This window comes from Acomys russatus, chromosome 8 (genome assembly GCF_903995435.1).
Source record: "Acomys russatus chromosome 8, mAcoRus1.1, whole genome shotgun sequence".
Lineage (NCBI taxonomy): Eukaryota > Metazoa > Chordata > Mammalia > Rodentia > Muridae > Acomys > Acomys russatus.
This window is the reverse complement of record NC_067144.1, coordinates 1,114,661-1,128,292: the sequence shown is the minus strand read 5'-3', so window position 1 is coordinate 1,128,292 and position 13,632 is coordinate 1,114,661. Positions and strand designations below refer to the sequence as shown.

At 49.1% G+C, this 13,632-nt stretch overlaps 1 protein-coding gene across 1 annotated transcript; it reads left to right on the top strand.

Moving 5' to 3' along the window:
* Positions 1-202: 202 nt before the first annotated feature.
* LOC127193288 (mitotic-spindle organizing protein 2) lies at positions 203-8,331 on the top strand. The gene is made up of 4 exons (XM_051150564.1): positions 203-364; positions 707-882; positions 1,080-1,219; positions 8,142-8,331. The coding sequence occupies exons 2-4, from the start codon at positions 716-718 to the stop codon at positions 8,297-8,299; spliced, it is 465 nt and encodes a 154-aa protein (XP_051006521.1). The 5' UTR covers positions 203-364; positions 707-715; the 3' UTR covers positions 8,300-8,331.
* Positions 8,332-13,632: the final 5,301 nt, after the last annotated feature.

Below are 13,632 nucleotides of genomic sequence, written 5' to 3'. Positions count from 1 at the left end.
GGAAATAAAACACGAGAAACATACACATGTAGAGATACACACACAAAACCCATGAACAGCCAAGCTGACGTGCTGAGTTTATCTTTGGTCATTCTGTACGTCTACCTATCTTCAGAAATAAACCCCCGCTCTACAGCCACACAACACGCAGTACTGTCATCGAGCTGTGCGTCATCAAGCCACACCTCTACCACCAAGGAACGGCGCCTGCGCAAAGCAACGCCTTGGAGCGGCAGGACACCAAGGCGCGTGCGTAGTGACGGCTGTGTCGGCTCCCCTTTGCGCCGGAACTTATGCGTACTAGCGGGAAGGAGTGCGTGAGCACATGAAAGCAAAAGCTGTTTAGGGACCCTCAGCGGAACAGGTAGTTACATGTAACAGGCATTTACCAAGTACCCAGTATATTCCAGGCACTGTTCTGCGTGCTGCTACCTAAGTCAGCGGTCTATTAGGGGTCTGATCGTCAGGCGGCGGACAGCTTCCCACCGCGCCATCCCCATGCCTACCTAACACACGGCCCTGACTGGGCACACTAGGCATTCAGAACAAGTCACGCAATCCACCATCTAAAGGCCTCCGGGGACCCTTGCCCGCTGTGCCGGAGCTGCTGGCTAAGATCTGCTGGGACCCTGCGTGGAAACGAGTGCAGTAGTAGTAGGCGCCGTGGAGTCCCCTGGCGGCTGGGCCAAACAGGTCACCTTTTCAGGCTACCCAGATGGCGGCAGCGGGTGGTGGAGCTGGACTCGCCGCATCCGCCGGGCTGGAGGCGGCGACACTGCAGAAACTAGCACTTCGGCGGAAGAAGGTGCTGGGCGCCGAGGAGATGGAACTATACGAGCTTGCGCAGGCTGCGGGCGCCGCCATCGACCCCGATGTGTTCAAGTGAGAAGGCCAGGGTCGGGACTCACACTCCCTGCAGATAATGCCTGCTTCAGGACCCCTTTTGACCTGCATCTGTTCCTCAGAACAACTCCACTTCTCTGTATGAGTTTTCAGGGCCGTGGCCCCGTTCTCCCCACTCACGGAGCAGGTCCGGCCTGCAGCTCGCAGGATTCACTGAGCAGTGTTTTTTTCCCCAGGATCCTGGTAGACTTGCTGAATTTGAATGTGGCTCCCCTTGCCGTCTTCCAAATGCTGAAGTCCATGTGTGCTGGGCAGCGACTAGCAAGCGATCCCCAGGACTCGGTGCCCATATCTCTGTCCACATCGGAGACTCGAGGTTAGAAATGGGTTGGCTATTTCCAGCCAAAGGTGGCAAGGATGGGGGATGGGAGAGGGGTAGAGAACTCCCGCCTGGCTTGGCTCAGCCTGTTCTTGGGCCTCCTCCCTTCCCACCTCCTTCTCATGCTTCATTCCACAGGTACTGGCTAAACATGGCTTTGGTCTCCATCGACCTGACATTCACAGTCTCAGGGAGTGCTCGGAGGACAGGGCAGGCGACTCCTTACCTACCCTTCCCAGGTCCAGCCCTAGCTCCTCTTCATGTCAGGCCAGACCTGCACACCTCCCATCTGGGGATTTGTTTTGGATTGCAGGACCGGAACCATCTGACTGTCTTGGCACATAGAGTAGAGGTCTAACAGAAATACTAGGCCAGTGCGCTGGTGGGAAGGGCTCCCCTGTTCTTGTGGCCATAACACAGGGACTGGGTATAATAAGCAGATGGTGGTAAGCAGAGTGAGGGATCTCAGGCCCGTCCCATCTGTTGCATCTTTGCTCTTTGGCTGTTGGAACCCTCTGCAATACAGCGTGTCTTCCCAGGCAAGTGCAGGGAGGTAAAGTGCTGCTTCACTGCCTGGAAGCACAGGAACAGCCTGGAAGGTGTCCAAGTGGGGTAAAGTGGCAGCCTGGGGTGGCCAGGCCTGGGGACCCACACATACTCACTGTCCCACCCTCTTTCTGCTCAATTTGTATCTCTCTGTCCTCTATGGCCTTCCTTTCTCTGCTAAGAACAGAAGCAAGGCCATCATTTTCCTCAGGCCTGTAGCCTCTCCAGTTCTACTCTGGCCCAGCTGCCACGCACCTGCCTCTCTGTCCCCACGCCTCACTCTGTGGCCCAGCTGCCACACACCTGCCTCTCTGTCCCCACCCCTCACTCTGGCCCAGCTGCCACACACCTGCCTCTCTGTCCCCACCCCTCACTCTGTGGCCTAGCTGCCACACACCTGCCTCTCTGTCCCCACGCCTCACTCTGTGGCCCGGCTGCCACACACCTGCCTCTCTGTCCCCACCCCTCACTCTGTGGCCCAGCTGCCACACACCTGCCTCTCTGTCCCCACGCCTCACTCTGGCCCAGCTGCCACACACCTGCCTCTCTGTCCCCACCCCTCACTCTGTGGCCAGCTGCACACCCCTGTCCTCCTGTCCACCACTCACTCTGTGGCCCAGTGCCACACCCTGCCTCTCTGTCCCCACCCCTCACTCTGTGGCCCAGCTGCCACGCACCTGCCTCTCTGTCCCCACCCCTCACTCTGTGGCTCAGCTGCCACGCACCTGCCTCTCTGTCCCGACCCCTTACTCTGTGGCTCAGCTGCCACGCACCTGCCTCTCTGTCCCCACCCCTCACTCTGTGGCCCAGCTGCCACGCACCTGCCTCTCTGTCCCCACCCCTCACTCTGTGGCCCGGCTGCCACGCACCTGCCTCTCTGTCCCCACCCCTCACTCTGTGGCCCGGCTGCCACACACCTGCCTCTCTGTCCCCACCCCTCACTCTGTGGCCCAGCTGCCACACACCTGCCTCTCTGTCCCCACCCCTCACTCTGTGGCCCAGCTGCCACGCACCTGCCTCTCTGTCCCCACCCCTCACTCTGGCCCAGCTGCCACACACCTGCCTCTCTGTCCCCACCCCTCACTCTGTGGCCCAGCTGCCATGCACCTGCCTCTCTGTCCCGACCCCTCACTCTGTGGCTCAGCTGCCACGCACCTGCCTCTCTGTCCCGACCCCTTACTCTGTGGCTCGGCTGCCACGCACCTGCCTCTCTGTCCCCACCCCTCACTCTGTGGCCCGGCTGCCACACACCTGCCTCTCTGTCCCCACCCCTCACTCTGTGGCCCAGCTGCCACGCACCTGCCTCTCTGTCCCCACGCCTCACTCTGTGGCCCAGCTGCCACGCACCTGCCTCTCTGTCCCCACGCCTCACTCTGTGGCCCAGCTGCCACACACCTGCCTCTCTGTCCCCACGCCTCACTCTGTGGCCCAGCGCCACACACCTGCCTCTCTGTCCCCACCCCTCACTCTGTGGCCCAGCTGCCACGCACCTGCCTCTCTGTCCCCACCCCTCACTCTGTGGCCCAGCTGCCATGCACCTGCCTCTCTGTCCCCACCCCTCACTCTGTGGCCCAGCTGCCACACACCTGCCTCTCTGTCCCCACCCCTCACTCTGTGGCCCAGCTGCCACGCACCTGCCTCTCTGTCCCCACGCCTCACTCGCACTGCCTCTCTGTCCCCACGCCTCACTCTGTGGCCCAGCTGCCACACACCTGCCTCTCTGTCCCCACCCCTCACTCTGTGGCCTAGCTGCCACACACCTGCCTCTCTGTCCCCACCCCTCACTCTGTGGCCCAGCTGCCACACACCTGCCTCTCTGTCCCCACCCCTCACTCTGTGGCCCAGCTGCCATGCACCTGCCTCTCTGTTCCCACCCCTCACTCTGGTTCTCATGCTCCTTTCACTGGCATTTTTATTGTCTTATCTCTGGGTCTGATGTTGACGTGTGCTCTTCAACTGGAAATTGCCATTGTGCCCACAAGGCCATGGCAGCTTCGAGGTACACGAGCAGGGCATTGTAGCCATCCCAGCAATGCTACTCAGAACTCAGTTCACCAAAGACACAGTATTTTCTTTTCTTTTCTTTCTTTTTTTTTTTTTAAAGATTTATTTATTATGTATACAGTGTTGTCTGCTTGTAGGCCAGAAGAAGGTATCAGGTTACGTTATAGATGGTTGTGACCCACCATGTGGTTGCTGGGAATTGAACTCAGGACCTTTGGAAGAGCAGGCGGCGCTCTTAACCACTGAGCCATCTCTCCAGCCCGACACAGTATTTTCAGAATGTACACTTGTACTGCTGCTCCAGGGTAAGAGCAACACTTGCACATTTTTAAGATCCCTGACCCAGGCAGAGGATGTAAGGCAGGGTAAAGAAAAGGCATCATGGTAAACTTTTGGGACCCTGGCCTTAGCATCTTCAGACTGTCCGTTGCCTGAATTTAAAGTATGAAATAGGGAACATGTAGAAGAATGTTAATTCAGAACATGGCTGTTCTGGCAAGAGATCACATCCAAAAACCTTCTAGGTCTATGTGATCTGCTAGTAAGAGATCACATCCAAAGATGGTGTAGGTCTGTGTGATCCAGCTGGAATACAAACACGGCTTTAATCCAGGAGACAGAGGCAAGCAGATCCGAGTTCAAGGCCAGCCTGGTATAGAGCAAGTGTCAGGTAAAGGAAAGCTTAGGTCCAGGAGTGGTGGCACATGCCTTTAATCCCAAACAAAGGTAGAGTTAGTTTGTAGAAGGAAGCACCCATGTTTGAAAGTGACATCTAATTGAGTGGCAGAAAAGGTGACCAATCACAGGAGATTTGACAGAATAAGATATACCAACTCTCACAGGAAGAGAGAGGAAAGGGAAACTACTTAATGGCCAAATTTCCTTGAACCTCATGTTAATTCCATACCCTGATTCCCAATAGTGTCCTCAATTCTCCCTGTCTCAGGGGCGTATTGTAACCCTTCAATATGTAAAGTTCTCTAGGCTCTGGGTCAGCAAACCTTGTCTTTAGTGCATCTTTTTTAGAAATCCTAACTGGCCTCACCACAGTCTGGTTTGCAGTAGTCCCTTACTGAAACTCCCCTGTTGCCTCTTTTGGGGCAACTCCAGCCTTGGCTCAGCTCTGAGACACTAGTTCTTCCATGGTTTAGTCACACAGACAACAATGGCAAATTTTACTGTTGAAGAGAAGAGGAACATGTTTAAAGGCCCATGAGGTCATTTCCAGTCACCTGGGTTGGCTGCTGGTCAACCAGGGATGGTCATTCTCACAGCACTCTTGAAATACTGGGCCCATCTGAGGGTGATTTCAGTGCTCAGAGGTTTAGCCTCTATAGGTCTTCTATAATAATCTGTCGCTAAGCCCAAGGCTTTAGTATTTCAGGTTATACCAGGGACATGGGAAGTCAACAGCTTCTTTGAAACTGTCAGAAACTGTTTTCAGACCTTGGTTGTGTACTTCTGCTTGTGTGGCCTGATTAATGGAGGCGTGATAATGACTCAAGTGTGCATGTCCGTGGCCATGAGGTCATCCTGCCATCTGTTTAGGGGAAGATCACAACTCCCTAGGACAGAGTAGCTTGAGTCACCTTTCCTAATGGGTCAGTAAGAGTGATGGTGAAGAACCATGGATCCTGCCTCTGAGGGAAACTGTCAAATATTGGATGCTTAGTCAAAGCATATGCTACATTCTGGAGAACATGTCCCGGCTCTCCAGGACACTGCTGCCTAGTAGGTGCCTGTTTGTGTGTCATTCCACTTTGTGTCAAGCCAGCTGCTTTGGTAGGTGAGGTACCGTGGTAAGATGAGGACCCCATGAATCTGGGTCCACTGTCAGACTTCTGTGGCTGGAAAGTGAGTTCATCAGAATCCATGTCAGTTCTGAATCAGTATCCAACAGACCCCAAAAATCTGATTGTTCCTTTTCCCACAGTGTACGATTACTCTTATGAAAGGCCTGGGATCCCTCTGGGGAAGATGGGAGAAAGACTAACAGTGAAGCTCTCATGGGTTTACGCAAAGTCCTTCCTCAGTCCACCTGACCTCTCCTTCATTCAGAGAGTTCCTGGGCTGCCAACTAACTGGCTCATTTGGAAACTGCTTTAGGGTGCTGAGACTCTGTATGGCTACAATCCTCTGTAGCCTTTCTCTCATTTGCCATTTTCCTACTCATACAAATCAAACAAATGCAGTAGGCTTCATATCTATTTCATTCTCAGAAACACCATGGTTGATTAGCCAGTGCCAAGGTGCGTAGGCATCACACAGTTATAAACAGCTGTCTGTGCTGCCCACTACAGGTCAGGCCATTATGGATGGTTTTATTTTATTTTACTTTATTTTTTATGTGCTGCCCATGACCTCACCTGTACCTGGAGCAGGTAAAACCACCACATTTTAATTTAGCTGAGCAACCCTAAGGTGTGGCACAAAGGACAGAGCAAGAGCTAAGCTCTTTACTTGGGCTAGTGCCCTCTCATGATTTTGTGTCTTAGAGCATCACTGAAGGGCCTCCCCATTGGGAAGAATTGTGAGAATTTGGATTTACACAGTGTACCCCCTGTAACATTGCAATTTCTCTAAGCCTTAAAAATCTCCTCATCAACACTTAGCCAAGGGGTATCAGGCTCCTTTTCAGTAGGCCATATCTTTCTTAAACTATGGGAGTTTTTGTGTTAAGCCTAGATGCTGCTCTCAGCGGACCCATGTCAGTGAACTCAACCTGATCCAGTCTTGTGTTCCTTCCCCCATTCATTTCCATCCTTTCAACTCCATCTCCACACAAAGTCCCTAGACTTTTGCTAGAACGAATAACCAGAGCTTACTGAGCTCTTTGTGGTATAACACACCTCTTCACTGATTACACTTCCTGTGGCCCCTGTAGGAGCCTGGGATTCTAAATATCTAGGCACCTCTTGGTGGGCCCCGGAGGACATCAGTATTGTGTTGCCTGGCTTCTCCCTTTGGGAGGTCCCGGCTGATTCCTTGAATTTCCTTAGACAAAGGTGGTGAAGGTGGTACTGCAGGAGCTGGGGTGGGGGTGTGTCCTCTGCTAAGGGTGGAGAGACCACTTCCGCAGATGGATAAACCATTTAGAATCTGAGGGTTCATAGTCCTCAGCCTCAGTGGGATCCTCGCACACATTTGCACCCCACTTACAGGTTTCCACTCCTTACCAACCACTGTCCTTTAACTCCAGCACCTTCTGAGACTGGAACTGAATTTTCTTTGTAACTCAGCCCATTGTATAATGAAGGCTCCGATCTGGTATTTTGCAGCTTGAACTCTATGGTTGCTAAAGAGAGGGTTCTCTTCCAGGGACAACTTAGAAACCTCTAGACTCTGTCAAATTATCCAGAGATGCTAGAGGCAATGAGCCAGCATCATTATTTCCCTGTTTTTCCACAAATTGTCAAAAGTTTTATGTATAAAGTCACTACAAATTGATTTCCAATTACATGTGTTTCTCAGGATAATCAGATGCATAAGCTGTTTAAATAGTACACACCATAGATTTTTAGTGTTTTCCATGCTACTAGAAGAACCTTCATTAACTATAGCTGTTCGTGACTTGGAAAACCGGTTCCAGACTTTATCCTTAAAATTCTATTTTATATATCCTATATATAAAAGTTTGTATATTCTATATACAAAATCCACATATATATATAATATATATATGAATATATTTACTCTTAAAATTCTCTTTCTCTAGATCCACTCCTAGTACTACAGTCTTTATTATTCAGCATTCTTTAAAGAAAAAAAACTTATTGAATGAAAATATATATTAAAATACTACATTTCACTATATACTAAATGTATTTAAAAGGGATTCATTAGAGTGGCTGACAGGCTGAAGTCAGTGATACAGTCCAACAGAAAGTCCAAGAATCAAGTAGTTGTTCAGTCTACAAGATTGGGTGTCTCAGCATTTTTAGCCTGGCTCTGGATTCCTACACAGATCTTGGTCCTCAGTTTTTGTTGGAATCCCAAAGAAGTAGATCCTCATACTAGCAAAGGGATGCCTGAGCAAGAGGACAGATGAACCAGGGAGAGTGAGAGCAAGCAGGCAAAAGGCAGACGTCTTCCTTCCTTGTCCTTTCATGTGGGCTGCCACCAGAAGATGTGACCCAGAGTTAGTGTTGCTTTTCCCACATCAAATAGTCCAATTAGGAATAATCAATTACCTATGTGCCAGCATGTTAGGTTTTCCCAGATTACAGATGTAGTCTACCAAGCACATATTTGCAGCTGGCACAGGTGGATACAGCAAATGGATGGGCATGCTTCCCAGGGAGCAAAATTGTGAATGTGTTGCAGCTGGACTCTGCCCCATCTTAATTATTGGGTTCTATATTTTTTTCAGGGAGAAACAGAAGTGGCCCCACTCTTGGCAATGTACCCATAGTGGCAGAACGTGGAAGCCGTGAAAGACCCATCCAGAGGATGCCACGCCAGCCCAGTGCGACTAGGCTGCCCAAGGTTGGGGGAGCTGGAAAAAGTAACTCCCGAAGCAGCCCATAGCCTCGAACAGAGACTGCACCTGGCACACAGTCCTCATGGCAGATGCTGTCCACCTCTGCACGTCCTTACACTGTCTCTACTTGCTGCATTTTGATACTATTAAAGCACGGAGATTTCGAGCAAGTTCTGTGTGCAGTCCTGGTTTTTCTACAGCCAAACTAAACAGGAGACATAACAGAGATGTTTGCCTTTTCGTATCTTAGTTGGGATATAAGAAAATGGGTATATTGATTTGTCTTCTTATAAACAAGTCAGCATATTTTCCAAAATGTAAAAAGTTCCCTACAAGATCAACCCATCACAGTGCTGGTAGGCAGGGGTGCCAGTGTGATCACCTGGTGAGCCCAAACAAGGTATGGCTGGGTTGTCACCCTCTGGATCATGCATGTTCTGGAGACTTCAATAAAATGCCTTTACACCATGCCGTGGGCCATCTCAGTTGGGTCCTTGGGAACAAGAGTTCTCGAAGTGTCGGTGGGCAAAGATAGGCGAGTGACAAACAGAGACAAACCAGGGGTAGTGTTTGAATCTGAGTGTATTTTGCAGACTAGCAAGCCAGGTTTTTATACATTTTTTTGGAATGGGGGTGTGTTTTTCGTGGTTACATTTTTTTTTTTAAAATGCAATTTAAAATACAGGATGCAGAAGTAATGTTGCCATCAATCCTGAATCACTATTCTTAAGTCATTAGCTTGGCATCAGTATGTATGTACCCTCTTTATCAAAGGTCAGTGTTCTTTCATTATGTCAAACATCTGTAAGTCAAGACAGTTTTGTTTTTTTTTTAGCTCTTCCATCACTATCTAGAGCTTTCTTAAACACTTTATTTGTAAGTCATAATATAATCTATAATATAAACTATGATTAATCCTTAGTCATGTTTTTATTAACAAGTAGAACGGAACTTTGTGGTAAAACCGCCTGAATGACCCTTGGCCGCAGTCCCAAGTTAGGGCGTCTACTAGCAACACAGTTACGTTTGAAAAGTTCTGATAAAGTAAAAGCAAAGACAAAATGTTTCAAAACAAATGAGAAAAAAAGAGAAAAGGAGAGGAGCTGCAATTAGTTACTCCTGGCAAGCACATCAGACCCATTTTAGGAGGCTCTCCCTTGAGAGCCTCAATTTTAGTAAAAAAATGAAAATCTTTAAATATCTCAAACAAAAATTAATCAGGGAAACAAGAAAATTTTAAGTTCTAGGCAGTTAACTATATTTCCTAGGCTAGTTTAGGAAACTATCAACTTTTTAGTTCCACCTCTTTAACTGGCCCCATGTCTGTAGCCATCTCTGCTCTGAAAGAGTCAAGCCCACAGATAACTAGGAGCAGTGTCTGTAAAATTATCTGGCTCAAGGACATTGTAGCCCTAGGTTTGCTTAACTTTTGATCTAAGCCGGAAACTCCCAGTTGTAAATGTCTAGTTCCAAGGATAAAACTAGCTTAACTCTCCTTTTTGAGAATCTAAAAAAGTTTTAGAAATATCTCTCAAGTAAAAATTAAGCAAAGAAACAAGAACATTATGAACACCTTATAGCTAAGGAGTTTGGAATTAATGCCATTCCCTAGACCAACTTGGAAAATTGTTAAGTCTCTTACAAGCAAAAATTAAACACAAAAATTCTAAGTTTAAGGGAATAAATTCTATTCCTTAGACCATACTTCTCCGACCAGCCACGTTTTCACAGCCATCTCTGTTCTGTAAGAATTGAGCCCCATAGGCAGCAGCCAGGAGCAGTGCCTGTGAAACATTTTGGCCCATGGACGCTCCAGTCCTGGGCTTGTTCCCGATGGGCGGCCGCTGTGCCTGGGTCCAGGCCCGGCAAAGGCCGGGCCTGTTGCTGGCCGGGATCACATGGAGGCAGGACTCTTACTGCCTCACGGGTTGTGCGTGTTGCACTGTTTTGGAAAATTAGCCAGAGAGTAAAACTTGGCCCTCTCATAAAATATAGAAAAATAAAACAATATTTAAACAAACAAATTCACAGACAGAGACACAAAATTTGACATGACGATCATAAAGTAAACAGTCTGATAGGCAAGACAAAAAGCCGTTTCGGAACCTTGACAATAAACAGCATATCTAGGGTCTAAACTTATCTTTAACTAAAGCCAACAAACAAACAAACAAAAATAAATATAGGAATCTTTATAGGTCTAAAAGCATAATATATATATATATATATCCAACTCTATCTCATATTTAAAAATTATCCACCTTTTTAATGGATACAGGTTTAGAGGGGCTTGAGGCAGGGAGGGATAGATCTGTAAGTTGTGAGTCTAATTCTTTAAGTGTTTTTTGGGAGGGTTAATTGTTCTTTTCGGTTACGGACCAACTCAGTCAAAGTCGCCAAATTGGAGGTGGCCAATGAGCGTGCCTGCATTAAGGGGGGATTCGCGGAGAATACGCGATCCAGGGGGGATGTCTCGTATGGGGGAGGTAGATTAAAAGGGGGCAATAGGCGGGTAGCCAAGGATTGAACCTTTGGGGGGGCCGTGGCCAGAGCGACCATGGCCCTTGAGGCTGGAGGCCAGTCAGGGTTATGATAAAGAGCTGCCTCCTCTTCTAAGGTGGCCGTGTCACCTGGATCCAAAGGCTCATCATCCTCTAAGTCAATGGGAGATGGGTAAAGAGATGTTGTTTTAATGGGGGGTTTATCAGTTCTGATGGTAGTTTTTTCAGTAAGGGCGTTTTGGGGACCCACGGAGGAGGTGGCTGAGTCCCTATGAGGAGAGGATGATCGGGAATGTCCCGCCTCCGAAGGGGCGTGGGAACAACGGCTCGGGCCTTTTCTCCTTCAACATTTTGAACATCAGGCCAATTATGGCGGGTTTTGAGGACCTCATTTATTAGATTCCAATAACTAAAGGCAGAGACAGGCACCTTCTCAGGGCCGAAAATATGGTAGTAGTCCTGCAGGCAATCTCCCACTCTGAACCATTTTTTCTCATTAATAGTGACCTCTTGGGGAAACCAAGGACAAACATCAGCAAGAAAAGAAAAGAATTTTATCAGGTCCTTTTTTTCTTTTTCTTTTTTTAAAAACATGAGTTCCTCGCGTCTTGAGGGATTCTTTGAGGCCAGAAACAAACAGGTCATGTTGGAAAATTTCTTGTCCTGTAATGGGGAGTCCTACCTTGTGAATATGCCGTCCTGAGTCTTTCCTTCCCGGTCTGCAGTTCTGGGGGCGCTCCGAGCCCTGATCCTTTTTGTCACCGATTTCGGTCGGAAGGTGGTCTCTCCCGGTGGTCGTCATGCCCCACGTTGGGCGCCACTTGTCTAGACTCGCCGGACAATCAACTGGGACCCACGGACCCCTGGGGAGAGAATGGGGGACAAGAGACGGGAAGAACAGACAGCAAGTCAAGGAGTCTGATCAAGCTGACCAAATTTTATTTTTTCACATTGAAGCAGGAGGCTGAGTGGGGGGATGTGGGTGGGCAGTTTTCGCAAGATATCAGGAAGTCAGGAAGTTTGGAAGGGTGAGGGCCCCTGTGGTTCTAGGGCTGGGTGGAATTGTTAGGCATCTGGAACTACGAGATGTTATCTATAGACTTTGTTCCACTTGTCCTCTGAAGGCCTATGTAATTCTGGGAATCTTAGTGAGAACAGCTGGAGAGTACCGTGAGGGAGGGGAAGAGGTTGCAAGGCAGCCTTCTGGAATGTACCCTGAGGCAAGGAGGGAAAGAGGTCACAAGGCAGCTGCCCCAGGTCCACTCACAGTATTACGCCAAGGTCCGAGATGCTTGCCGGCTATGGTCTTGGCTCCCCACATCCACACCTTTATGGGATGGTGCTAGAAATATGACTCATGTATGAACATATGTGCTCACACTCCACAGGATGGTTGAGACATGACACTCCTATGAACATATATGTCCATGCTGCCAGAGAACTATGCTCATAAGAAAACCCAGGCCAACAAATCCAAGGTCCTGGAATTGGAGGAAATCAGTGACTGAGGGTGTCAGGGCTTGAGTCCCCTCTGTGAGCCCTGGTAACCCTGAAGGTGGAGGGGAAACCAGTGGATTTCTTAGTAGACACTAAGATCAACATTCAGGTTGGAAGCAGCCCACTACCCCCTTTCAAACAAAAAGACCTGGGTTCAAGGCACCACTGGCACCAAACCTATCCATGGACTACCTGAAGACAAGTGGACTTAGAAATGGGACGGGTAACCCATTCATTCATGGTCATACACGCATGCCCATATCCTCTCCTGGGACATGACCTTTTGACCAAAATGGGGTTCCAGATTAATATTGGGCCCAAAGGAGTCCAAGTCATGGGTGACAAAGGCCCAATACACATTTTGACCTTGGCCTTTAAAGGTGAATATAAACTTTATACCATGCCGATCAAGGCCCCAAACCCAGATGCCTCCCTACAAGAGTTAATGATGACAATCCCTGAGGTACGGGCTGAAACCAACTCAGCAGCACTGGCCAAACACCAGCCTCCTATTGTAGTACAGTTGAAGGCCAACTCCCTCCCTGCCAGGATCAGGCAATATCCTGTGCCCCAGGAGGCCCAGGCCACTATTACACTCTATATGAATCACCTCTGGGAACAGGGAATCCTGGTCCCTTGCCATTTAGCCTGGAGCATCTCCCTGTTACCAGTAAAGAAGCCACCCTCGAATGAGTACCAACTAGTACAGGACTTAAGACAGGTTAATGAAAGAGTAGAGGACAGCCACCCTACAGTGCCAAACCCATATACCTGTTGAGCAGCTTGCCACCGGAACGAACAGCCTACAGGTGCTGGATCTTAAGGACACCTTCCTTAGCCTCCCATTGGCCCCCCCCCCCTCAGCCAGGCCTTGTTTGCCTTTGAATGGTATTAATCTGGACCAGACTGCCACAAGGATTTAAGAAATGCACCCACCATCTTTGATGAGGCACTGCATCAGGACCTGGGTGAGTTCAGGTGTGCCCACCCCAATGTCAGTCTCTTACAGTACATGGATGACTTCCTTGTGGCAGCTCCAACCCGGTGGCTTGTTGTCAGGCCACAGCAGACCTGCTGCAGAAACTGGCCTGGCTGGGTTATGGAATGAATGTCATCGAAAAAGGCACAACTGTGCCAACAAGAGGTAACTTATCTCAGATGCCTTCTTTTGCTTGTTTGTTTTTCGAGACAAGGTTTCTGTGTTAGCCTTGGCTGTCCTGGACTCACTTTGTAGACCAGGCTGGCCTTGAACTTACAGTGATCCACCTGCTTCTGTTTCCCAGAGTGCTGGGATTACAGGCATGCACCACTGTGCCCGGCTTCAGATATATTTTTAAGAGAGAGGAGGGGCAATAGACACTGTTCAGGCCCAGAAAGAGACT

Excerpts from the sequence above, each read along its gene's own strand:
- LOC127193288 (XM_051150564.1), top strand. The coding sequence starts at position 716 with ATGGCGGCAGCGGGTGGTGGAGCTGGACTCGCCGCATCCGCCGGGCTG. Across the intron at positions 883-1,079 it reads ATCGACCCCGATGTGTTCAA|GATCCTGGTAGACTTGCTGA; the intron begins GTGAGAAGGCCA and ends TTTTTTCCCCAG. Across the intron at positions 1,220-8,141 it reads GTCCACATCGGAGACTCGAG|GGAGAAACAGAAGTGGCCCC; the intron begins GTTAGAAATGGG and ends TATTTTTTTCAG.